The 26848-nt window shown below is 39.4% G+C and overlaps 1 protein-coding gene across 2 annotated transcripts in view; it reads left to right on the top strand.

Annotated features, from left to right (window-relative positions):
* Positions 1 to 2110: 2110 nt before the first annotated feature.
* Positions 2111 to 26848, top strand: part of lifra (LIF receptor subunit alpha a) — a 40114-nt gene continuing 15376 nt past the window's right edge. The window contains exons 1-6 of one of the 2 annotated variants that reach the window (XM_015340366.2): positions 2111 to 2383; positions 23779 to 23945; positions 24246 to 24403; positions 24887 to 25037; positions 25850 to 26116; positions 26522 to 26648. In XM_015340366.2, coding sequence (XP_015195852.2) covers positions 23861 to 23945; positions 24246 to 24403; positions 24887 to 25037; positions 25850 to 26116; positions 26522 to 26648 — 788 coding nt within the window. In that variant the 5' untranslated portion in view covers positions 2111 to 2383; positions 23779 to 23860. Of the gene's footprint in view, positions 2384 to 16576; positions 16718 to 23778; positions 23946 to 24245; positions 24404 to 24886; positions 25038 to 25849; positions 26117 to 26521; positions 26649 to 26848 lie in introns of those variants that run through there. The other variant, XM_015340368.2, reaches the window with a different exon arrangement.

Here is a 26848-nt window from a genome sequence, read left to right as displayed (position 1 = left end):
TTTAGAAGCAGCAGAAGATTCACTGTCATGTCAGGACAGTTTACCTGTCAGGGGGAACAGACATTAGGTCTTTTATGTGGGGTGCTCCACACTCCTTCCCTGGAGTCACATGATGCCAAGGAAGAGCCCTTTGGGTGTCCCCCCAAACCATCTGAATGTTACAGAACAACTTTCCGAATTCCAAATTACAACAAGGCACACCTCTAAAAACAACTTATTAACTGACAGATTACCACAATAGATCACAGGGTAAGTTACTAGTCAGGAATACATATTAATCAAAGCACATTAAGCAAAACATGTTTTTTATACATTCATAATTATTAGACACTCTGAAATTTTGATTGCTCATTGTATAGAGCAATTGGTGGATTTGTTTTGTAGGGACATTTTGTATTGGAAATAAAGTAAACAAAATATTTAACATGTTGCAATATTTGTGTACTTGAATTACTGCCAAGACCTTTGAATTACTTACATATTTGCCACTGCCAAATGTTTACAGTTCAGTAGTTGTTTTCTCTGTAAGATATGCTGGGTATTATCAATGCCTTTGAGGATTTTGAATACTTAAATTCTCTGGTAGTCTTCTCTGAACCTTTTTAGTCTTCAACAGAGAAATCTACAGGACCTGATTCAAGTATTCAAGATCCTCAAAGACATTAAAGTCAACACAACGGAGCTGTTCAGAATTAGAAGTGAAACTCATACCAGAAGTGGAAATTAGAGCAGAGGATATTTTAAACCGAGAACAGGAGGACCTTCTTTACCAAAAGTGTTTTGGGAGTGTGGAACAAGTTACCTAACCACAATGCTGAAGCTGACACTCTGGCTTCTTTCCAGAAACAACTGGAAAGATCAATTATCTACTATCTACCAAACAGGCTAGATGGGCCAAATGGCCTCCTTTCATTTGTGAGCTTTCTTATGTGGTAGTAGTAGTTAGTTAATTACAATACCACAGATGAGACAGGGGACAGATCTGGTGTTAGTCATCCTGTTGAAAGTGAGGTAATCCTATAGATTGCAAAACACAAAGATGTACAAATGTTATTTTTTTTCTATCTTGCTTGGCACAGAATGGTACTTCAAACAAAATATATTTTTTTCCCAACTATAAACAATGCCTGACCTTTTCAAGTAAAACCTGGGCTCATATGGTATATGATTTCATTGAAATCATAACCTCTGAATGACACGAGAACAGGGCTTGAGTTCATACAAAGCAGTTGTGAAAGAAACATATTTGAAGGATGATTGTATTTTGTTTTAACTAGTTTTCTGGAATAACAGTTATAATGCACTTTCGGCCTCCTTTAGGACACGGGGAAGCAAGTAAACCTTTTGGGCATACATAATACCCCGAGCAAGAAAATTATAACTCTGTAGGAGACAATGTTTGGCCTTTTTACTGGTTAAGTATGGCCCGTTGTTTTCCACAGAGCAAGCTACTCAATGTATTTGCACTCTATTCATGGGACTGGTACATTCGTAGTCTAGTGTGCAGCAGCTGCTGTTGAGGTAGACACAGCTCTTCCTGCCAAGATAAAAACGTTGAAAGACTGCTAAAACACGAACAGCAATACAATTGCCCTAGGGTCAAACAACAAGTGAGAGATACCCTACAGTACATATTTCATAGGAGGTGTAATGATTCACATGTTGCACTCCACATTTTAGAGGGGTTGAAGCCTCAATTGTCCCTTTAAGGATACAATAAAAATCATTTTTAATTTTTAAAACATTTTATTATTTAATTCATCAACAGTTTCCCTCCATTCTTAAGAGCTACATTTATATAACACTCTTCTGGCCTGCGCAAATCATTCATCCTGACCTGCTATTTTTCTTGGGAAGCTCTTAGTGTGTGACCACCTGTCCCTAATCATTACAACCAACTTCCTAGAACATGGATGATGAAAAACTGGAATGATAAAAATCTGATATTCTAAGGGGAATGGATGAACGAATAAATAAGGGAAAACGGAGTGTTTAAGCGTCCCCATAAGTATGCGAATAGCACTAACAGACCCGCTCCAGTCTTCTCCTCTTTTGAATCATTCATTGGAAAACCGTGTTTCCGGTGACGTATCCCAGGCAGTATCCCACACACACGCCCCCGCTGCCAATTCTCCCAGGACTTACAACCCGCTGAGGAACAGTCTGCTTTTCTGTCACTTTTCATAGTTCTTTTTTTAAAAATCTGTTTATTTTTTCACGTGTGATACCCACATGTCTATCCCACGTTACAGCTCGACACACGGAGGACTCAAGTCGCCTGTAATATTCATGTCTTCCATCGGCCGAAACCAGTCAAATTAAATAGCCTCCACAACAAGCAAGACTGCGTTTTCCAGTGCCCACACGTTAGGGGAACGTGACCGTAAGTACAATATCGCAGATTTGCGTACGATGGTCTTGTGTAGAGTGGTGGAAAACCTACCGTACTGCTAAGGGAGACCGAGGAATCAAAAAGGTTGGAAACTAATCACAGGGATTTCCTTCGGTAGCTGTGGATACATGGAGTTATTCTGGGCTCGTACTGTTCCTTCTTCCAGTGTTATCTTGTGTTCTACAGCTGACTGAAATGCAGTAATAATTCATATTAATGCTGAGTAACACCATAGCACGACACGAGGCACCCAGAAAATGAAGGGATAGCTGGTCGAAATGTAACAGGAATACCCGACTGGTTAGAAATTGCTGTCAACATGCTGCTGGTACTGGCTAGCTGTTTCTCTTTCAATGGACGCTCAACTAGAAATAGATACATAATGTGGTCAGTATCGAAAATCACTTCCTGAATGTCAGTTCCTTTTTATTATTTTCAAATGATTGAAAGCGTATTAATACTGGCTTAAAATATAGCACTGTATGCTTATTTTCTGGATTTTGATAGAGAACCTACTCTTATAGGATTTTGTTTTGTCCAATTACATTAGATATTGCCAGAACTGAAGTATGATACACGGAAAGCGTTCTATAGAAGTGACTACATAGTATATACATTGTTTTTTTTTCAGATTCTCTCCAGTTATCCCTTTATTAATGCACATGTGACTTACTGTAACTTAGGCTTCGCCGTAGTTTAACAAATGTCTTGGATATCCGAAATATTAGGAGGGATGACTGCTTCTTCGAATCTCGTCTTTCTCTCGGTATCGTTCGATAATCGGCTAGTTTGTAGTTAAAGTGCGTTAACGTTCGATACTGGATGCTGTTCAAATCCTTTGTTCAGTCTTGCCATCCTGAGTTGCTCAGGAGATAGTCCTGCTCAGCTATGAATTCAGATTCATAGCTGAGCAAGAGTAGGTTCTAAATGTTTTTTCGCTAAGAAACTTTTCACCACTTGTAAACAAAGTTTCATTAAAGTTTTAGAACAGCACTTGCATTAATCAAATCCTGAATAGTAATATAAAAAAGAGGACAGGAGTGTTAAGTCAAGAAAAGTGGTTGGGGGTGATTAATAAGTACCTTATTGTTTGTTATGGAAGTGATTTATTTGGATATATCCAATTTCATTATTTACGTTCATTTTCAGGGATAAAACAGGACAGCCCTAATTTCTGTTTTTTTGTGTGTGTTGTCTTGTAAATTCATCTGTTGCGACAATGGGACTGTATATCCCAAGGTTGCGGTTTACATGGTCATTATTGCTGGACCTGTATTTACTGTAGTCTGATTTATCCTTTTTGGTGTGCATTGTCAACATACATGCATGAGGTTAGTTCAAAAAAAGCTGGCTTTCAGTTCTTAATTCCCTGCATTCATCTACAGTAGCTCTTTTTATGCCACAGGATTAAAAAGGCACATTATTTTGTTAGACAAGGGGACCCCTTTCATCCAGCAGCTCCACCACTGCACAGATCAGGTGGAGACGTGGGAGGTTTCTTCACCAGCTGAGTTAAGGGGGAGCTCGAGAGAAGCCAGATTGTGCATCACCTGTACCTTGACAGTATGGAGTGTTCACTGTGCCTTTTACGCTTGGGCGAAGGGCATCCTGCTCTGGGCTAGAGCAGCCATGGTCCTGTAGGGTTCACAGGGTCCCCTTAAAATCATCAACTCCTACAGGCTTGTAGCAGCTCCAAGCCTTTCGCCAGTTTAGCATATCGCAGCCTCCTTTTGTGAAACCCCAAAATGTTCCGATACATATCTTAAAGCTTATGGAATGTTGAAATGTTTGCCTTTTGCTTCCAATTGTCTTCAACATAGCGTGTCCACCTTTTCCCACAGTGAATTCCTGAACACAAATTGTGGCAGGATGTGGGAGTAAGAGCCCTTCTCGATTCACAGACATCAGGTCTGCAGCATTTGTCCCTGACACAAAGGTCAAAAACTGGGCTGCCTGCATGAAGTCTGGACAAGTGGCAACACTGCTTTAAAGTGACTTCATTGAGCAAAGCTCCTGCTGTGGAGGTAGTAGTGTCTGTCATAGTATCTGACTTGCAGCGGGAACATTGTAAGGGTCTGTGACTTTTGTGGTCTGGATCAATGCTGGCAGTTCCTGCTATAGACGAACAAGGAGTGACATGGTATGCCCCTGGCCTGGTATGCTAAGATGGTGCCTATTAACTGTTACTCATGGTTTTTCATTTTGCTTTGTGCTTTTAAACCAGGTTCTGTGGTAAACTCGGTGTCTACAATGAGTTTCCCAGAATCAGTATTCCTCCGTTCTGTTGTGAAATATGATTGCCACTTTACATTTTCGATTTATGTCTTATATTGGGAATTCTGCAAATTTAAAGCATGCTTAAGGTATTTGCCAGATTTTACAGTTGAAGACTCTGAGTTCTTCTGCTTCAAGATGTAAAGTCTTGTGAACGTTTGAAGTACTTCTTGGGACTACTGTGCAGAAAACATTTGAGATCTTTCCTGTGCTTCTGGAGGGATAGGACGACATCCCTTCAGAATACAGTTCCTGGGGATAAATCTGTGATGTTGAAGTTGGCAAGTAAGGGGTTGAGTTTTATGCTTATATTTCCTTAGTAGCATTAGGAATATAGCTCTCTCGTTGCTTATAGATACCCATTCCACACATACTGTATCACGCAAATCCACTCATGTAGCACTTGCAAATTGTGTAGGTGGACTTCCCAGAAGCGCAATAGTTTCTTTTGTTGATTTGAAAGTTTTTTTGTATACATATTTTCTTCTTGGTTTGAGGAGTAGGCCTAATTGGTGCATTTCTCTGTTTTGTTTGGTCTCGACTGATGTTTTCTTTTGTGGTCTTTTTTTTGGTGCAGTCAATAACTCATGAATTAGCTTGCTGTGGTAGGTTGGTGCCAACAGGGGGCTCCTGAAAGGTGCTTGTTAGCTAAAAACAAGGGGAAAACAAGATAGGGGGTTCAAAGGCACAGTCACCTAGCCTCACCGAGGATTATGCCTCTAAGCCTGAAGCCATCTGGTGCCCGTCTGTCCACTACAGATAATATATGATGTAATGTCTAAGCAAGGAAAAACACTAACCTGTAGCCCTTAAATTCTAGCTGATTTAAATTTGTAATTTAAAAACGGTAGTATTGACTGCGTGGTTGCTTTACAAATGATAGGAATGAGGTGTGCAGCTTTTTGTAAGAATCAAACCAGTGGCGGACAATAGAGGAGATGCTATGAACACACCAGAAAAAAAAAAACAGCACTGCTTTCCAGTCAAAATTTTGCTGTTTGGCCTGTTTTCACTTGAAGCAATGAGTTTATGCTGATTAAATAAAAAATCCTTCATAAAGTGATCTTCTGCATCTGTGTTTGTTATGCAGGTAAGTATCAGTCTGATAGTTTTTGGAAGGCTTATTGCCCTAGAATGTAAGTGCCATTGTTGAGCTTCTCTGATCTAAACTAATCCATGATGCCCGTCACAGACAGTTATATGAGGAAAAAATGTCCATTATTCTGAAAGCAGTTGAATGCAAGCCTTAAGATAAGTGAGCTGCTCTGCTGCCTATGATGTGCCTTCAAACGCCAGTGGCACGTCTGTATCATTCCCAGTGCTGTCAGTGCCAGCATGAATAAAACAATCACATTCAAATCTCCTCGTTCTTCTCATCAAATAATAAAAGAGTAGAGTGATTTTTTAAAAATAATGTACTGCCTTTTTTACTTGGGCAAAAACAGTGACAGTGTAAAGGTGGGAGGATGAGCTGACTCTGTAATGCTGGAAGTCTGTTGTTTTATGTGTGTTGTGTAGCGGGGCTCTTTTCTCCCTTTGGGCTGTGAGATACTGAACCTGTATTTACAACACAACCACTGCCATGGCAACTGAAGGACAGGACTGAGTGTGTCCTGGAGCTCAAGTTCCATTTTGTGGATTTGCCGGTAGGAGTCCTCTGCATTAAGTAAGCCAACCTTTGGGGAAGGATATTTTGCTACAGGACACTGCTGGCCAGAAATTGGGATATGACTGTTGAAGTCTATGGGACTGAGAGCAAAGATTGTATCTTATTTTCAGTTTCCCCATTGGGAGTCTCCTGGCTTACTTATTTTTTTGTTATTTTGGTTTTGAAAATGACCCACTCTCAACGTATCAATGTCAGTGTAAGCAAAGATCATACATGTGGGCAAAAAACGCCATCATTTCATCATCATTTGGTATGAACATTTGAGCACTTTATACCAATTCTTTAAACAGAGATAGGAGTTGTGAATGATTTTGATAGGTTAGAGATTTAATTTGATTTCATATAAGTGGGATTGATTGACGTACACTTTTGTGTAGCAGTCTTGGGCCTCTTAGATGCCATCAGGAATAATTTTGTATGTTATGAGCATCGAAACTTCTGCTATGATAGCAGCTTTTACTGTTATGAGTACAGCTAAGTTTGGGTGAGAAGAGAACAATGTCGTGTAGCAGTTTTTAATTCATATTTTAATTCATATTGATCTGATTCATATTGATTGATTTTTAAGAAATGTGACAACAACAACTCAGTAAAAACTAGATATGAGCAGTCAGTATAAAGACTAATACATCAGCTAATCCATGTTAGTTGCCAAACACATTGAATCGATTCATTGTCTGGTGTTTCTTATCATTAACGTTATTTGTTCCTGTCTTGCACATCCACATAGCTGAAAGGTTCCTTTGTCATACTGCAAAGTACAGATTAGAAATAAATGTTAGCTTAACACAAAGTGGCTAAATTTGCAGCAGAGGATTCTACATCGTTTCTGCATAGGAAATGAAAAATTGAGTGATAGGAACACAGTGAGGTAAAGAAGTCTAAGGAATCTGTCTCTGTGTAACAGTCTGATTGCTGACAATCTTATGAAGTACCTTAGTTTTGTTAAATAAATCTCACATCACAAGGTTTTACTGGCTGCAGCTGAATTTCCTTGTCCATATAGCTTGCTGTTCGATTTCTGGTGACTTAAGTTTTAAAAATGATGCTCTTTGTAGTACGAGAATCCTAAACGATCTATGGTGATATGATGTCCTGTGTTTTTCTCCACAAAGCCTATGTAATATTTGCTTGTACTGAATTAATGCAATGTATCAGATTACCGTGATAATTATAGTGCAGAGCAGTGAATTGTGCACTTTAATTATCACTGTAGCATAAAATGATTAGTGTTCCCAGGCCCCCTCAGCTACATTTTGAGTATCTTCTGTTATTGTCTTCCATGGTTTTCTCATGGCAGTTTTCCATGCCTGCCTCTGACTTTTTCCATATGGTTCAAGTGAAAAGCAGATATCGAAATCCAAGTCCTTCAAGCTTTCAACTAACATGATCTGGGAATCAAAGCATTTGGGGAAGAAAAATAAGTTTTGGGAGAACACTGTGCTCCACCAAACAGCCCACAGTGAACATGACATATACTCTTTTTACATTTCCTGTGTCCCTGGGACCAGGCTGGGTTAGACTGAGAAGTGAAGGCTAGAGCAGTGCTGTGCTTGAATCTCTCGTCTTGTATTTATCCTCAGGGTTATCCTAACCTCAGTATGAATTGGAGGTGCATCAGAGGGTGTGTCTTTCAGTGTCTCAGTTCATACCCCCATGTTTTTAACCCACAGTTCTTCAATCCATCTATATTCTAACAGCTTTATCATGGGGACCCCAGAGCTAACCCTGGCTAGCAACAGCTGTAAGGAGGGGACAAGGCCACACAGAGACACGCACACACTCACACCAGGGCCAGTTTTCCTAGAAGCCAGTTAACCTACCAAAAGTATTTTGCACTGTGGGAGGCAACCAGAGAACCCAGAAGGAACCCAGAACATTATGGGGAGGACATACAAACACAGAGCACCCCAGGAATTGAACCCAGGGCCTTAGTGCTGCAAGGCAGTGGTGCTAACCACTGCACCTCCAAAGAAATGAAATACACTATTCTAACTGAGCTGTCATTGCTGAGATGACTTGAGAATTAATTTCAATTAAACTGCTTTATTTACAAAAATGTGGACAGGGTGTAAAATACTGCCAGTCGTTTTGAATAGATGCAAACAGACATGACTGCTGGGGTTGAATTACAGTAAATAGCCTGGTTCTCCAAATATGATCCAGAACATCAGCTGCAGTATTTGCAAGGTTTTCCCAGCAGTAGAAGTGAATTACTATTGTAAAAAATAAAAACGTTACACCATCTGGGCGTTGGTCTTTTCGTTTGGAGTAAGCCAGCTGTAATTTAAGCGTATTATTACACCAACCTGCCTTCAGCATCTTGTGTGTGGTTCCCAGAAATGTCTGTCTACGCAGTGAAAACAACAGCGATTCTGTTTAAGGCTCACTATCAAGAAAGCAGAAGGCCCAAATGAGGGATATCTTACACTTTGCCTCTTTGCCAAGTACCATACAGAGTAAAACCTTACAAGGCAAAGTAAATGTGATTAAGGCTGTAGTTTTCCAAAACAGTAACAGTAAGAAAAGTTCTAAATTGGGCAGATCAGCGATAGAGACACATTTATATCAGAACCAAATACTTGGAAAACTTTATAAAGTTCTTTGAAATTCAGGTGTATTTCCAGTTATATTGTAGTTTATTTACTAGATTGAAAATGTAGAAGCCCCGAAAAGTCAAAGCCCATTATTGTGCTTCTCCAAATTAATGCTGCGTAAGTGCCTTTTAGAAAAATCATCTACAGTACTTATTGGCAGAACTGAGTTTTTTTTTCTTTTTAAACCATAAAAACAATTTTCTGGTAATCCACTGACTATAAGTGCATGATGCAACTCTTATTGATGGGTTAGTCGGAGATTAAATGAAGACGCCTAATATTGATCAGGGGTTTTGGATGCTTTACGGGAAATATTTTTCCCATGTGCTTGCTTTTAGAGGGTCATTTTTCAAAGAGAAGCAGGAATGTACTGTGATTTAATTTTGTCAACAAAAGGTAAAACATTCCATTGGCAATGTGACACAAACTGGCAAATGAAACTTTTGTAAAAGCTTTGGACATATGTTCTGTTATTGCTTGCCAGAATGTGTCATACAATTGTGTTTAAAACATTTTTTGAGTCTTATGCGCATACAGATGTCTGTGACTTACAGCCGTCTCAATGGAGTTTTAAATGAAAGCTTTGGACAAATGAGGGTTCACATCTGCTGCTTTAACTCAACATTCACCATGTTATCTCTTCCCCAAAACCTATAAATACCATATAAATCCCCTCGTCTTGCTTGCATTTAACTTTCTGTATCTCTCCTCCACCTATGCAGCCACTCCTTAACTCCTCAATCTACATGCAGCTGTAGGTGGTTTAACCATCAACCAGGTGTTGAGCCCATGTTTTTTGTATTTTCTATAAATTTCTTTATAAACATTCAGAGACACCTTTTCTTATGTTGTCTTATTCTTTTGCCTTATCCCCACTAATTCTAAATTAGCAAGTCTTTTTTGTGTCTTGCTTTGTAAAAAGGAAATTAACTTAATATTAAGACTAGAATGAGTGACTTCATATTTAGCTCCAACAACCAGACAACATCTGAACTCATTGTAAAAGAAACTCTTTTTCTTTACTTGACTGGTATGTACCAAAATAGATTAAAACCACATGTGGCAAATAGCAGAGCACCCTATAATTTGCTGTTTAAAAGCAAACATTACATTTTAAGGAAAATAAACTCCCATTGTTTTTCCTATGAGAGCTGATCTTTCCACAGTGACAGCCAGAGGACAAAGGAGTAAAATCATGCAGATGTTAATCAGAAATGCTCTTTTTTTTTAAACAAATAATGAATCAGGGTAGACGGACAAGAACTTCCGTTATGGCTTCAGCAGAGGAAACCCGAGGTGCCCAGAGTTTCCAAAAGTGTATAATAGGATAAGACGCAGTGTCCTTTATTATTTTCATGTCCTGTTCACTATACACTCTTACACTATACACATACTATTAAACTACAGGGTGTTCTATCTGGCATTGGCATCACCAAAGATTCCCTGGTGGTTTTGTCATTGTCCTAAATGTTCTCATGATTTGGTTTTGAAGCCTGAGGCTAAAGCAGTTGTCTTCACACACAGGTAATAACAAAGAGCTTGAGTAGAACAGATTGTTTTCAGCTTTTGCAAATAATGTACACACTTCTTTTCCATATTAGAAACCATTTGTTACCCGGAGACTTTGTTAGAGTAACTTTTAATTACATAAACATGTTTTACCTTCATATCTGTTAACTGATGGGTTATATAAATCTGACTACTAATTAGAAACATAGTCACACATAAGCGCAGGCTATATTGCCTGTAGAGCTAGTACCTCTAAGCCTGCACTGTGATAACGTCTTCAGCAACCTTCATGACAAAGTACCCACAATGTGACTGTGCAGTTTGTACTGTCTACCCACAACTATATGTGTAACAAGCGGCCTGCTGTTTCTCATTGTGAAATTGGTTTTACTCAAAGTCCATTCATCTTCTGGACTGTATTAAGCTGCAGGACAGAACATTGTTTTTTTTAATTTGTGAAGAATGAACAGAGAAGGTCTCCATTGCTGCAGTAGGCTTTTATCTGTGATTGGTGTATTGTTTCATGTTTTGTTTTTGCTTTTGCTTTTTGATCATCTGTAACAGATTGTAAAGGTCCAAGAATGAATGCAGATAGCCACCCAATATACAGGTGCCCAAGGCTACCCTGATTACACTATAGAACACATTTAAAAACACTTAAACTGCAAAAAACAAGTCACTGTCTTGTATTAATAGAATACTAGTAACTTTGTTTAAGTCCATTGAAATGCTTTTATGATCCTTTAAATATATACTTTACTGTTACAGCCTGTTCTGTGTTTGTTAAAAAATGAAAAAGACCTGAATGGCATGTTCAATGTACTGTCTATAATCGTGTTTCTCTGTGCTGTGTGTAGCATACACAGCAAGCCACATCTTCGACATACCTTGGAAAACAGTGTGGCTGTGGTCGAGGGTTTTGGTCTCCAAAGACAGGGTGTGAGCTGTGCTTTAGGACTTGAACTTGGAAGTAATCATCAGAAGCACAAATGTAACCCTTTGAGGAATGCTCTCCAAGTGTCCAACATCATAGATGCAGGATCCTTTTGCTCTGCAGTGATGGTGCCAGGGAAGCAGTTGAAATCATTATAATTCCGCTGCAAAGTTTGTAAAATAACATTTGTAATAAGAAGAATTACTTCCCATCATAGGCAAATTATTTAGTGTTCAATTAAAGCCATTTTGTTGAAGCTGTTACTCTGGCTTCTTTCAAGAAACAGCAGGGTGGACTAAATGTGCTCTCGTTTGTAACCATTTTTATGGTTTTTAAATTCACCTTCCTGGAAGACTTGATTACTGATAGTCTATGTGCAGTTACTGTATATTAATTCATGTTACTTGACCATGTGTGTATCGTGTTTCTGATCCTTGGGCTCATCTGGACCTCTGCTGTGAGTTCTGGGAGTCCATTTCTTCATAGGAAGTACCCCCGTTATTGTGGTGAGATGATGCAATTGCTGGATTGCAGCATTTCTAGCTTTCATCTGAACCCAGAGTTTTTTTAATCAGTTGGAAAAAAATAGAAACTGAGGGAAGGTGGGTAAATTGTCAAACTTATACATGCAGTATGGTTTGGAGCTCGTAATTATATCAGTTAATTGAGTGTTTGGAAGATGGAAGGAAAACTGTTGCTCAGTAAGGCTTCCTGGGGTATTGACCTCCATCGTAATTTGTGCTTAACTGACCTTCAGGCAATGTGGAACCCTCAGCTTGGACTTGGGAGCTGCGTGGTCATTGGTTTGCTTCCAACTTATGCTGTCTGCGTTCCAGCCAAGAGTAAACTATTTTAGAAGGTTGTAATAATATGAAATAGTTTCAGGCCAAATCCACACACAACAAAAACAGATGAGTGAAGTAACGGGAAGATGTGAGACGGCCAGTGGTTCCTGTAACCGTTCCCTCTCGTGCTTAGAATGGGAACAGTACAGTATGTGTATTGAGAGCTGAAGGTAGCGAGCCCTTTTTTTTTTGGCAGCTTGTGAATGTTTTTCCAGAGTGTCTCTTGCCATTAGCCCATTTCCCTCAGGATCCTCATAACAATTAAAGCTTTAATCTGGTCTCCAAGCTGCTTTTTTCCAAGTTTATATTTCTTTTACGGAGGGGAACTTGAACAGGGGGATGTCTTAAGCTTTGTGTCAGGCCAAGATGGCAGTTTTCCCTTGGATACATTATCAGATGCCCTGTTGCTGGGAACCCACAGGATGTGAGAAGCTTGACTTGGGGCGTCACCTGATTTGGAGCAAGGGGTGGATAGATTGACTTGTGCCCAAAAGATGTCTCTCAAATGATCACCTGGCTGAAAAAAACACCTGTGGACTCATAGTCCATGTTTCAAAGTGACATGTACATTTCTGGAGATTTAATTCCTCAATGTTAATGCTTTAACCTTTAGAGTGACACAAACATGAGAATATTCTACCTGTACAGCAGATCAAGTGCATAGAAGCAACAAAATCCTAATCATAACTTTGAAAAGTAGAAACATATCCTATAATTTAGACCTAAGTATGTTTGTAGAAAACTTTGGGAAAGTGTTAACACCTAGCTCATTTATTGCATTAACAGTTTAACAGTAACAGAGTAACTTAAAAAACCTTCTTGAAAGGCAAGTGTGGCTCTTGCTAAATTAGTTGGGTGACTGACAGTGCAGCCTACCGGAGGAGGGTTAGGTCATTCGTGTAGATAAGAGTTTAAGTAATAGACCTCTTGGACCACAAAAATGCTATAATGGTCTTCTTTGCAAAGGCATTCTTAGCCAATAGAACTCTGGTCAACAGAACTTAAACAGAACCTAAAGCATACAAATGGAAAAGATAATGTTCTAACACTTCCATGATGAGCACATTGTTAAGCTTAAATTGCTGGTGTGCTTCATCTAGATCAATATTTGCAAACGCGTATGGCACTTTTTGTCTTTTTTGTGGTCTGTAGCAATCAGATGTTCACTAACAGAGGTGAAAACTTAAGAGAGGTTGTGCATGGAGTAACAAAATAGCAAGGGAAAGTAACTGGGATTGGATAATAGATGAGTTATCAGTAAAAAGATTTAGTATGATGCAACATGGAAACATTTCATATAGTTCTAATATTAATTTACTGCTTGTATAATCTCGCAGGTAATATAAGTACACTCTTCCTTTCGTAATTCTTCATATCAGGCTCATGATGAAGAATTGTATCATCGAGAGCTGTAATTATTCAGCAACCTTTCATGTTGTAGAAGCATCATATCTGAAGTGCTTGTGAATAATTGGTTGTCTGGCCTTGCCCAATGCAAGCAGGTGTCTGCAGGGTGGCATGCACCTCAGGAGGTAGGGTTTCACTTCACTGGCAATTTAGATTTCAGCTAGAACCAAAACGAGGTGACATACTGGTCCATGAACACCTGGAATCAGAAGCCCTGCTGTGGAAGACGCTACAGTCGCCTTCATGGGTGATCTGCTTCCAGGGTGTATGCAAAGGAGTCATAATGGAGAACTGGAGGTTGGAGGAATCATCTCCTTCACTTGACGAGACGGTGTGTGAGCAGTGGTCCCTGCAGGCACAATCCATTTGATATTTGACCTCAGACGTTTAGTTAGTGATGAACGTATGGCACCTTACATTCAGAGTTCTACCACCCTGGTGAATGAACTGTCTTTTGGAAACTCATTTAGCTTTTTTCTTTGTTTAGGAACATGTTGCCCAAGTTAAAATTAGGGCAGTCTGTACATGAAAAGCTTTGAGACAGGGGTTATTAAAAGAAACACATGGATTAAACACACCACCACCTACTTATACATGTGGTTACTTGCCGTGCCCTCATTGTATACCCTCATTGTATTTTTTAGCGTTTGAATTTCGCAACCCAGGCTATAGTTTTGAGACAGCTTACATGTGTTACATGCTCTCTGTAGTTCTTTCCCATCACTGGCCTTGTTTTTATGGCTTATCATAACTTGCTCTACAGTCTGCTCTACAAGGTCACAGACAAGTTGTTTCTTGTAACTTACCGAATTCACATGCTGCCTTTCAGTTTCAGTCTTACACAGCTGTATTGTAGCAGAAAGTGCACATTACCACAGAGGCTTCAAAAGAGAAAACTAATTCCCATACTCTGAACATTTTGCACTTTCTTATGATAAAATGCAGAATTCACCTCCTAAAAAGTAGCAGTTCTAAAATTATCCATGTCAATTAGTATTTAGTGCTTTATAAATACTGTATACTGTATGTATTTGTGATAATTAATAATAATAATAATAATTAATAATAATTATTCCTTACACTTACAGTATATACCGCTTTTCTGGACACTCCACTCAAAGCGCTTTACAGGTAATGGGGACTCCCCTCCACCACCACCAATGTGCAGCCCCACCTGGATGATGCGACAGCAGCCATAGTGCGCCAGAACGCTCACCACACATCAGCTATCAGAGTAATGAAGCCAATTCACAGAGGAATTGGCTTGTTAGGAGGCCATGATTGATAAAAGCCGATGGGGAAATTTGGCCAGGATGCCGGGGTTACACCCCTACTCTTTTCGAGAAACACCCTGGGATTTTTAATGACCACAGAGAGTCAGGACCTTGGTTTTACGTCTCATCCGAAGGACGGTGCCTGTTTACAGTATAGTGTCCCCGTCACTACACTGGGGCATTAGGACCCACATGAGCCGCAGGGTGAGCGCCCCCTGCTGGCCCCACTAATGCCTCTTCCAGCAGCAACCTTAGTTTTTCCCAGGAGGTCTCCCATCCAGGTACTGACCAGGCTCACACCTGCTTAGCTTCAGTGGGTTGCCAGTTGTGAGTTGCAGGGTGATATGGCTGGCTCACTTAATTGATAGTTGGTAGAGTTTTCCAATGGTAATCCAAACGTACAGATCTTAACCCCTCCATCCCCTGTCCTGTCTTACCAGCCTGCCTGGCCAGTGTGGTGAGTCCCAGCCAGTTCCCTCCCTTCATCTTCTAATGAGACTAAATGTGTCTGGACAGATATTCGTGAGACCCTGTAAGCGTATAAACACTGGTTTAAATAGGCAGGTATTAATGATGGGTTGCATTATACTTATGAATTTAAACATTTGTGACAGTCCCTTCCTCTTTGTATTTTATATGTGCTCCGAGTCTTGTAGTCCCGTTCCCAAAGCCTGTTGATTATCCCACCTCGCTCCTAAGCTGGAGAATGAGACGGCCCAGGGAAATGAGACCTGCCCAATCTCGAGAATTTTTTAGTCATCACTGTGGTGGTGTTACTCACTGGAATCGGGGAACAAATACCTGTAGGGTGTCCACGTTACTGCTCTGCATCCGCACTCCGGGTTTGTTTGCTATTGTTTTTGTAATTATGTATGCTGTCATAATTGTACATTGCTTGACTTGCTCTAATTTGTAAGTTCAAGTGTTGTTATCCCTGCAATTAATGTGGAATTGTGTAGACGTGGTAAATCGATTTATGAGAGGACAGTTTATTATGGCTATGGAATTTGTGCATCTGGAGACAAAGGATACTAAGGCAGCAGTGTGGAGCAGTGGTTAGCGTTCTGGATTTGTAACTAGAAGGATGCAGGTTCAGATCCCAGGATCGAGACCTCTGTTGAACCCTTACCCTTGAGCATCTGAAGTATAACACAGCTTCTCCAGCAGTATAAATGGGTGCAAATGCAAGTGGCTTTGGATACAAGTCAGCAGTGTGTCTGTACAACTGCTGGATATTGTTACTCATCCTACAGTGTTCTTCCTTGTGATACAGAAATGAGGTAAAAAGGGAGGAAAATTAATCCGATTCAGTCTTTACACAACTATTTTCATTTCACATGCAATCTGTAACAAAGTTTGAATTTGGAGAGAGAAAATGCCTCTTCATCATGAACACAGATGTACTGTGGCTCTGCATACTATTAAGTATTGAATTTCCAGCTGTAACTGGGTGTTGTTAATGGGCTGGAAAGAACTTTTCCTGAAATGTTTTGTGTTGCTCTTAAAGGGGGATTTTGCAGGTGCTTACAGTGTGCGAAGTTCTGACCCTGCTTTCTTAAGAGGTTAATGGCTCATTTTAGTAAAATTGAAGACCCAGTATGGGTCAGAATGAAACAAAGGAAAAAATTAGATCCCATGGGAGCGTGGCTAGGACTCTCCCAGTTTTCTTCTGAGCAGCCGCTGTGAGCTGCAGCAGTCTGTTGCCTGCTGCTGGGGAAAGGAGCAGCGTAGCTGTGATTCTGGAAGATCAGAGACCGCCAGCGCAGGGCAGCTCTGAGAGTCCTGGGGGTCTGTTACTGTACAGTGTCCTTTTTCGGTAAGTTAAAATACGTTTACTACAACAGGAATCCCGACAGTTCAGATTAAGGTCTATGCCTGACTCTCAATATGTACAGTATGTACGTGCAGTACAGTGCAGTGGCCAGTCAATGTGCATTTCCTGTATTTGAGCTACCATCTGTTATGTGTCCTCCAATTTGAATGAATGGAGAGGAACATTTTGCTGCTGATGTGTACCAAAGTCCTTGGAAATGGACTGCGTGACTTAAATGGAGACTTGCATCCGCATAATTAGGAATGCAATACAGCATTACATGCAGAAAGGAGCAAGCATATTGTGACCAAGGCTGTGATGATTGGGTGCCTTAATGGACCATCAGTGCTGCACTAATGATATCCTGTGATAGAGGTTAGCTTCAGAAAAACCAGGATGCAAGTCCAAAAGACATCCTACTTCTGCTACCAAACTTATTTATGCATTTTGTCTTCACAATTTCAGGCTCATTTTTGACACATACATTACTGCTGCATACAAAATACTACAATTGAAATGCCATCTTTAGAATCTAAAGGGGTTCTGCTAAAACATTTGTTTTATTTCCTTGTTTAATATTGGAACACTTAGAACACAACATTGTCTAAACAGCTTATCTAGTTCAGTTAGTTTTTCTGTAATGATGTGAGGATGTCATCTCACTGTTTCTTTAAAGAAGTCAGGGCATCAGTAGCACAGCTACAGTATAACTTGAGCGCACAGAAGTTTGAATTGTTCTTCAACTTTCAAAATTAATAACACCAATGTGATGCATGAAAACATACAGATTAAATATTCTTAGCAGAATATGAGCAGTCATTAATCACCCCCCCCCCTTCCATTCCTGCCACTGTTTTTTTCACTGACTAAAACTAAAAGGTGGAAGTCTAAAAGTAGTGCTTTAAAATATGAAGCACAGACTTTGCCAGTGAGAGCTGTGTAGGAGATTTAAATAAATCAGCAAGCTTGAATATATTTTATTCAGCCAGTATGTCCTGAATGTTTTGAAGGTCTTATGTAATGCAGATTCTCTTTTACATTGTTTCCTTCAGTGCAATACAGATTCTGATTGGTCTTCTCTTCCCTGAATCTGTCATTTTTGAACAGTGAAAAGACACACTTGATGACACCATAAAAGTTATTCTAAATATCCTGCATGTAACTCGCAGACAGTAAAGGATTAAACCTTGTAATCTTTTAATCCTGAGAACGTAAGAAGTATTGCAAAATGAGAGGAGGCCTGTTAGTAGACCATATTATTTATCTGATAATCTCAACCAGCTGGTTCTTGAAATATCCAAGGAGTAAAACAGTGGTGCAGTTTGTTTTAGACAAGCACAGCTCTGTACCAAGATGTCCCCTTTTTGAATCCCTAAATGCATTTTTTCTCCCAGTTCCTTGAATTGAGTGGATGACCTTAGCAACATTATTGCTTGTGCTTTTTGTACTGGAACGATTTATCTGTGTAAATATAGAATACAGGTCATGGATTCTCCTGGCAAATCACTTACGATGTCATCCTTTTGAAGTGTTTGTGTTCTTCACGTGCATATTTGTTTAATGCAGCTTTTGATCTTCTATGATCTTCTTAGAGATACAAAAGTGCCAAGATATCTCTTTGCGTGCACTAGTGGTGTGTGGTGTTTCTGTTGAAAGGCGTGTAACAAGTGAAACACAATCAATGTTCCCTAACTATGCTAACTGTCTGCTTGATTTAAGGACATGTAGTGTAGATCACTCAGTAGTGTTCACCTAACTGCATCCTCAGTTTTATCTGCCTTTCTGTGCATGGGTAGAATATTTGAACATCTCTAGTTGATGGGTATAAACCATCTTTTTTTTTAGCAACACCGTTTGTTGGAAGAATAACATCCCACATCAGGTCCAATATTTAATACTTGTGTTTTAAGCGCTCACATGTCCCTGTGACACTTCACATTCTATTCCTGTGTGGGGAGATTGTTCTGCATGATGCAAGATCCTTCTTTTATTTGAGACGTGTTATTTACCTCTGTCTTAATGAACATCTGTGCAAAATACTCATTCCATATACAGTAGTTTACTTAATTTTCTTCCCCTACTGAAGAACACGTCATGTACCAGTTGACTCCCAACTTTTAAATTGTACTTTCTCTACAAGTACAAAAAGGCTTTCATGAGCTCTGTAGGCAGTGTTGTGATCAGAACATGCTTATGTAAGTGTACTGACTTGGCTAACCTGGATGTCTCCACTGTTTGTTCCATTTTTGATAGCCTTCCAAAGCAATAAGCCTCTCTGAGTATATTGAAGAAAACTGTAGGGTAAACCCCGGATTTGATCCATTTGACCGATTGATGCTGTTTACTGTCTACATTAAAGGCCTTCAAGTCCAAAGGCCATTTGTGTCACTTTTAGTATAGAATCAGTAATTCTGTTCCATACTCAGTTGTTGGATTGCTTTCTGAGGATTACTTATTACCTCCTGAATTGCTTACAGCGGCTAGCGACCAGTCCGTGTCCCAGACTGAGTATAATTCTCTTTTGATCTTAACAGCTGTCACTTTTGAAAACGATGTGTCTTGTCAGGTGCTCTTGGGTTTGAAAGTAGCAGACACATTAATGTTCTCCATCTGTTTGGAATTCCTGTAATGTCGTTTTGTGCTGCTGGTTTTTACAACTCTGCAGAGCTGGGTCCTTGAAGAAGTGTTGTCATACAAGGGCTGAGCACATTTGAAAAACTTAAGTGCTGCTGCGTTTCTGTCCAATTCTGTCTGTGCCTTGAGGGATTCCGAGTACCTAGGACTTCCAGCCCCACTCTTGTAGAGAAGCTTCGAAAATATAAATCACTTTGGCACATTTGCACATTTGTTTTTAGGTGTAACCAAGTCTGAAACAAACAAGTCATTTGTATCTGTGAGTCATGGTTAAATTAATGTTTCTGCAAAAATGCAATACACAAATCTGTTAAATATTTGCTCATTTTTACTGGTTTTGCAGTCCCTTGATGAATTGTGATGAATTTGTAACCCTGCAAAAATGTATTATTTTGCCTGAATTAAATGTTTTGCAGCAACAACTTAAAAAAAGTTACTTTCTAGACACTTTTGTGTTCAGAATAAACAGAGCTACTGTATATGCCTGCCATACTTGTTAAAACCCACAAGTTTTGTTTATTTTGTAACGTACAAAACACATTTGAAGGGTGGATTTTAGTTTACCATTAAAACTCCATTTTTAGAAAATGAGGAATGCATGAAATGTTTTACAGTAATTATTGTAGGTCTCTGGTGTCCAGTTAACTGGCACACAATGGTACAGGAGAAATCCCCATGATCCGTGCTGCATAGTAAATATGACACAAAGACAATGGGGTTAATTGAGCGAATTGTCAAAGAGGCAAAGGAAATATCTGCACGGATAAGTAAGGAACAGAAGTTCATGCTGATGACCTGTGTATCCTGCCTGTGTCCAGTAAATCTGGACAGCTTTCACTTTGAGAACCGGCAGTTCAGAGCCCCCAGTTCCAGTCTGACGGGGCCTTTTTCTTCAGATCAAGCTAAGGTCATGGTCTGCGAGAAGGAGCTCACAGTGTGATGTGCTACTCTGGAGACGCTTCAGTGGAAATGCATAGGAAAACAGCTCCTTGTTAAAATCTGTGATTGGTAAAAGCTTGAGAGTGAACACGTGTGCACCTTTCTACAGCTCATGCAGATGTCTGCATATAATAACAAATGAGAAATCTAATCATTGTTTATCCTCTACATAACTGTATATGTGTTTTGAAGGCTTCAGGATTTGAATATGCTTTGCAAGGTTTAGGTCTTTGCCGACCACATTTTATGATTACAATGCATACATAATGCGTAAGTGGGGCAGGTTTTTAAAAACTTTTGAGAGGTTTTAATGTCTATTTTAGTAAGTATTTCTCTGGGGAAAAAGGTCAACGGGGTAAAATTATTTGGTTGTGCCTGTGCTGGCATCGGTAGCAAAGCATTTTGCAACACTTTGTAGTGTCGTGGTTTTTAGTTAAGGAGGTAGGATACGTTTCAAATGAAATGTTTCACCGAGTTTGTCTGCACAGAGTAAGAGAAGAGTTAAAGGAAATGGCAGCAGTGGAAAATGCCAAATGAGATGGAACAACGGCGCAGGCCTTAATGACAAACAAATGTATATTTCACTGCTCTGAGATCTACATTGGAAATGCAGTATCGTTTGGAATCTTTTGATTCTGATCCATTCACGACGAAGTATTTGGAAGCAAGTTTCCTTTCTTGTAATTGGATGTGGCTTTTTCAAGTTCTAGCTTGCTTTTCACAGTAGGATGACTGGATAATGCACTGTGCGTGCTTGTAAGGGGCACCACAAAACGTTTTTCTCTGGGGAAAAAAATCATTAACTTAAAAAAAGAGAAATCTTTGAAGACAAATGTTGAACAGCAGAGGATGTACTGTGTCTGTCCTGTTTCAGAAAATTGGGAATGCATAAACAGCCTTGACATAAGATTTGAAATTATTGCTTTAAAAGGCACTATATACACAGTGTTATACTTACATGATAACCTTAACCTTATTTTCAGTCCAGTGTATGTACATTTTCCTGCAAGCAGGGTAAGATTATTTTGATTCTTGAAAATTAGATTGTTTTGTATTTTCATTCTATTTAGAACAAGTAGCATACCTCTGCTGTGCACAACTACATTAAAAGCCCTAGGTTTGTGTCTTTGGTTCATTCTTTTTTTACTTTTGTGCATTATTTCTATCCCAAAGTGCATTTGCAATAATATAATCTGTAGCCCTCTGTTTGCTGCATTTTTATTTTTTTTCCAAATGAGAGCTACACATAGCCAAATATTAGTTTGACAGATGGCGAATTTAAATTACTTGTTGTTTAAATGATTGGAAGCTCAACACCTTTGCTAGCTTGCTTTTAAAGTAACCGAGTAAAACCCACTCTTGAAGTGTCTCCCTTCACTGAAGTAAAGGGGAAGATCCGGATGGTGTTTATTTTAGTAAACACATTCAGTTGAGAACTAAATGAGAACATTCAGTTCTCATCTCGTGTTGTTTGCCCCTGTTTTTTATTGATTTTGTTCTGGGTGTGCCGTCTGAACATCGGTTCCGTGGAGGGTAAAGAAGAGGACTCTCGTACTTGTAAATGAGACCAAGATCACCGTTGATTCCATACAAGATGAAAGTCAATTTCAAACCCAGAAACACAAATAGTGCCTCGGAACTTATTTTACTGTTTTGGTCTAGCACAGTCTGAGAATTATGGAATCGCTGATGGTGATATCCGTACAAAGCAGATTGTCAGTCCCCACGTCTGCTTGGCATCTCACACACTGGAGAGCCAATACAAACAACTGAACTTTATAAATATAAAATAAAAATATATTTTTCACCTCTCTGTCTACATCCACCCACGACTGGCACTTCAAGTTCTAAACCTAACATTTTATTTTCTTGTTCTTGACATTTAGTCATTTGTTGTCACGGATGTTACTGCATTTAAATCTGCATTTCTCAGTCCTGATCTTTGTAAGCCTCTTGTTTGTTCCTAGGTAAATTTAGTCATTTAAGTGAGCTGTTTGCTTGATTAGCCCTTTACTCTGTGCTCTTTGCTAATTTAAGACTTTTAAATGCTTGGACAGTACAAAATATTGGAATTAGTCCTGTGCCATGTAGTGACTTTCAGAATTCCCCTCATTTTAGTATGCTGTGTTGTTTCAGTGGCGTGGTGTCAAGAAACCGCAGCTAGCCTTGGGATTAAAACACATTCCAAACTTTGTGTCTGATGGTGTCTTGGCTTGCCAGAGACTTAATCCACACAGTAAATGGAAAGCCGGCAGTACTCAACGACTCCTGCAGTGTCGCCTGTTAACTGTCAGTGTAAGAATTCCAGGAAAACTCAGTGCATTTGTGTGTGGGGGTGGGAACTGGCTGCCTTGCTACATAGTTTTCAAAGTGTGTTATTTTAATGTTTTGATTGTTGATTTTGGCACAGTCTTTATGAATTCAAGAAGTGTCCGAGCCCGAGCAGGGATGTAGTCTTGCACAAACTTGCCTCTACCCTGGGGGAGGCAAGCCTTACGGTATCAAGATGACTCACCTGTGTCACGTCTGCTGCAATCACCCAGCTCAGGTTATATGATGATATAATAGGTGGGGGAAAAAGGAAAAAATGTTCTTACTGCTTATACTTTTTATAGTGTTATATTTTGTGGAACTTGAACACGCAAGCCATCATTCTTGGAATTCAGCGGGAATGGTCAAAATGTATAACTTATTAATGTCATTAATTTGAAAAATGTCCTACTTAGGTATTGATGCTGTATTTCAACCAGAGCGACTGTGTTCTTAACACAAAGTATAATCATTGGGAATGAGAGGGTTTTCTTTTGGTGTCTGAAAACTGGTTTTGTTGTGTGTTAATTTGCATTCAAATCTAATCTCTTCAGTAGCAACTCAGTTTGCCCTGGCTTTTGTATCTAAGTATCATAGCCCTTTAGCTGAAATATTCCTTGGTATTTAACCCTCTTCATGTTCTTTTAATTCAAGCCTGTAAGTCCTTTTCCTAGGTTTAACGTCCTGTGCTGTAACCCTGGAAAACAGTGGTAGAGCACAGTTGCAGCTCATTTTCAGTTTAGTTTTTCTTTTGCTTGGTGTTGAAGGGTACAGACTTGTTCCGAAACATAGCTGAAGTGTCCCTGGTTCTTGTTGGCCTGAAGTCAGTCCTGTCTACAGACGCAAAGTACCGTTTCCACTGCCCTTCTCATGGCTTGCCTGGGGTTCCAGCTGTGTCTGAGAATTGACAAGGCGGGGGGTTAATCTTACTACGTCTCACTGCCGCAAGCAACAGAGATGTAGTTGATATAAGCTTTTATAGACACAACCATTGCGAATGTCTAGGAAACTGGAAAAATAATAATACTGGTCCACTGGTTTGGAGGATGTTCCCGTCATGCGTCACATAAATTAAGATCGACTGGGCATTATCATTGAATTAGATGTAGGCATTGTAAATGTGTTCTGGATTACAGTTAAAAATACATTTTAATCCCAGTGTTTGTCTTTGTTAATTCTAGTTCTGGCAGGATCTGTCGGTTATGATTTGGATACCATCACCTTGGCCACCTGTACTGTAGCTTCCTGAAATTCCTGCCCAGAATGCAGACTCCTCTGTGCTTCCTGAATGGACTGTGGTGGTTTCTCCTCTCTGCTGTCCTTGTGAGAAAGAGCGTCTGCGAAGAAGGTACAGTAGGTCTGCATCAGAAACCATTTTAGGGTATTGAAACATTTGTGGTTTTAAAATCAAAGGAAATTCTGCAGCTTATTTTATTGCAGGGTAAGAAAGTTCACGGCCCTATAGAAAGAAGTTACAGAAACAGCTCTATGATGTGTAGTGTTTTGCACTAAATGGCTCTCATGCGGTTGTTACGGCTATAATACATAGTATTAATAACATTTACATTTCCAAAACCCAGAATAGTAGGGTGTCAAAGTGACTCGTTTATCTACAGTAGATACACATGCTATTTTTTTGTCTTTGCAGACCTCAGTTTGCCTGTGCCCCAGGGTGTGACAGTGAAGCCAGACTATCAATCTGACATTCTGTCTGTGGAGTGGGAGGATGACTCTTCTTTTCGTAGCTCTTCAGAGCAATATGAGATTGAAGTTCTCTTGACTGAAAAAATGGAAGTTGTTCACCGAGTAAGCACATTCAAAAAAATTCAAATAAGGAGAGAGACTGACAAAGCATCAACAATGTTAATATAAAAAGTTTTTTATTAACAAATATATATGTTATCTCTGCACCTACTGTAAATCTGACAATCTGTATGGATCCCATCATTCATATGTCCTTCTAGCCATGTTGCATGAGTTCAAACATTTGAGAGTTTTACTAAGCAGAAATGATTGTCTGCCTAAGGTTAAAATATTAAATGGAATTAGTCGTTTAAACTTACCTTTTTGAATCAGATGTTGCTAGCAAAGTTTGCTTAGTGAATGTCCATTTCACAAATGTCCATTTCCAACATAAGTGTGCTATGTTATGTTATCATGCTGCCAGAACAATAGTGTCTATTGTGACCATAAGGGAAGCGGCACTTCCATTAAGGAATTTATTTTTTTAATGATTTCCTCAGTTTCAGTATGACTGGCTCCAGTCTTACATGTTTTGTATCTCAACAGGACGTTTATAAAGTGCTGCTGAACAACACTAATAAAAACCAGTGGATGTGGATCTCTCCTATGCCTTTAAACTGCACGTCCCACTCTTTACGGATACGATCCATCCACAACCACAAAAAAAGTAAATGGAGCTCATTAGTGACCATCCAAGGTGGGTTTCATAGCTATACAGGACAAATAAATATATTTTCTTTTTATTTTCACATTCCAGGATCTTTATTTTTTGTGCTGTTGCTTTATATAACAGATCTAACAAAGCACACAAAATAGCTGGACAAAACACTCATGTGTTGTTTTGTTTTAAACTCTCTGACACCTGCTAATTGAAGCAAAACTACGTTTTTAGAAGTTTTTAGATTTGACACCCCTGTTGAAAAGTTGAGATGGATATATATGTAGGAAGTCAGTGACCATACTTTTGAGAGCCATGAGGAGATCCTGGGGAATTTCATCCCAAGAGTTTTTGTTTGGTGATGTCACAGGTCAGGGAATACTTTCTGCCCAGCCTTGTTGTTGAAGCCCCTGGCTTCCTTCAAGAGTTCAGGTCAGTTTATTGTCATATGCGAAGTGCAGTGAAATGCTTATTTGCATTTCTGCCCTGATAAAAAGACCATCGCCAAAAACATAAACACCGAACAGCAGCAACAACAATGTTAAACAACATATAACTTAAAAAAAAACATTGGGGTGATCCCGTGATAGGGGTAGAGTTCAGTAATCAGACAGCTTGTGGGAAGAAATTCTCTGTGAATCAGGAAGTTTGTGACTTTATGCTCCTATAAAAGACACAGCTGTATGATATTTTTTTAATTACTAACTACGAAAGATTAGCTCATTTGGCCAATTAGCCTCCCCGAGTTTGTAGTCTTTTCTTTGTTCTTGTTTATATTTTTTATTATATAAGATTATGATTAATTTTTTCTTAACATCATAACATGTGTTGTCATTCTTCTCATTGTCCAGGGAGTGATACAAAAGATGTCGATGAAACTGCAGTGTTTCCCATTGACAGAGTGGTGGCTGTTGGCACAAACTTGACATTTTGCTGTGTGGCTGGGAAGAAGGACAATGTCACGGATTTAAGCTTTCAGGGGAAGTTAGGTACCACATACCTAAGCAACAGGACTCTGGCAGCACAGAAGAAGCTACCTCTTCCATCCATTAGCAGCGGAGATAATGTGATTTGCATTAGCCCATCTTCCATTGGGGGGACCGTTGTGTTTGTTGGCTGTAAGTAACTCGTTCTCTGTAGTCATCAGTATTTTTTTTCAGTTTTAAAATCATGTCACATCTTTTTGCGAGAACCTTCCCGAAGCTGTGTATTTTGCTAAAAGCCTACATTTCCTTCTTGGTATTAAACTCAATGATAGGGATCTACAGAAACTGTAGTTTCTGGTTTGCCATGTAGGATTTAGAAAATCATCTCTAATGTTAATCAATATCTGATCAATCTGATCTTTTACAGTCTAATCTGTTTATCTGTGTTCCTTTATCAGACGTTTTACTGGATTTGGATTATCTGGTATATGCATCAGAAAAGGAAGTAAAAGCGAGCAGGATTTCTTTTGCAGTTTTTTTCAAGTGATTAATTGGGGACTGTTATTCTCCCCCTTTACGACTTTGTTGTTTTCCCAGATGCCCCTCGGGACAGTGACCTTGTGTGTGAGACTCGAGACTTGGCATCCGTCGAATGTTACTGGAACACGGGCAACTCCACATACCTATATGGGCCACGCAGGACTATCTACAGCCTGACTGAAAGGTGCTTTCTAAGAGTAGACTCTGGTTCACAGTACTGACAGGACAGGCAGGTCAAAAGCAACAACACCAGATTTGTAAATGTAAATGCTCCTTTCCTGACAGAACTTAGCTCTGAGTATCCCATGTTTTCCCAAATGAGTGAATAGATAATGTACAGTATATCGCATCATAACATACTGTTTTGTACTGTTTTATGCTCAT

The sequence above is a fragment of the Lepisosteus oculatus genome, chromosome 3 (genome assembly GCF_040954835.1).
Source record: "Lepisosteus oculatus isolate fLepOcu1 chromosome 3, fLepOcu1.hap2, whole genome shotgun sequence".
NCBI classification, from domain to species: Eukaryota; Metazoa; Chordata; class Actinopteri; order Semionotiformes; family Lepisosteidae; genus Lepisosteus; species Lepisosteus oculatus.
This window is presented reverse-complemented; position numbering and strand designations above follow the sequence as displayed.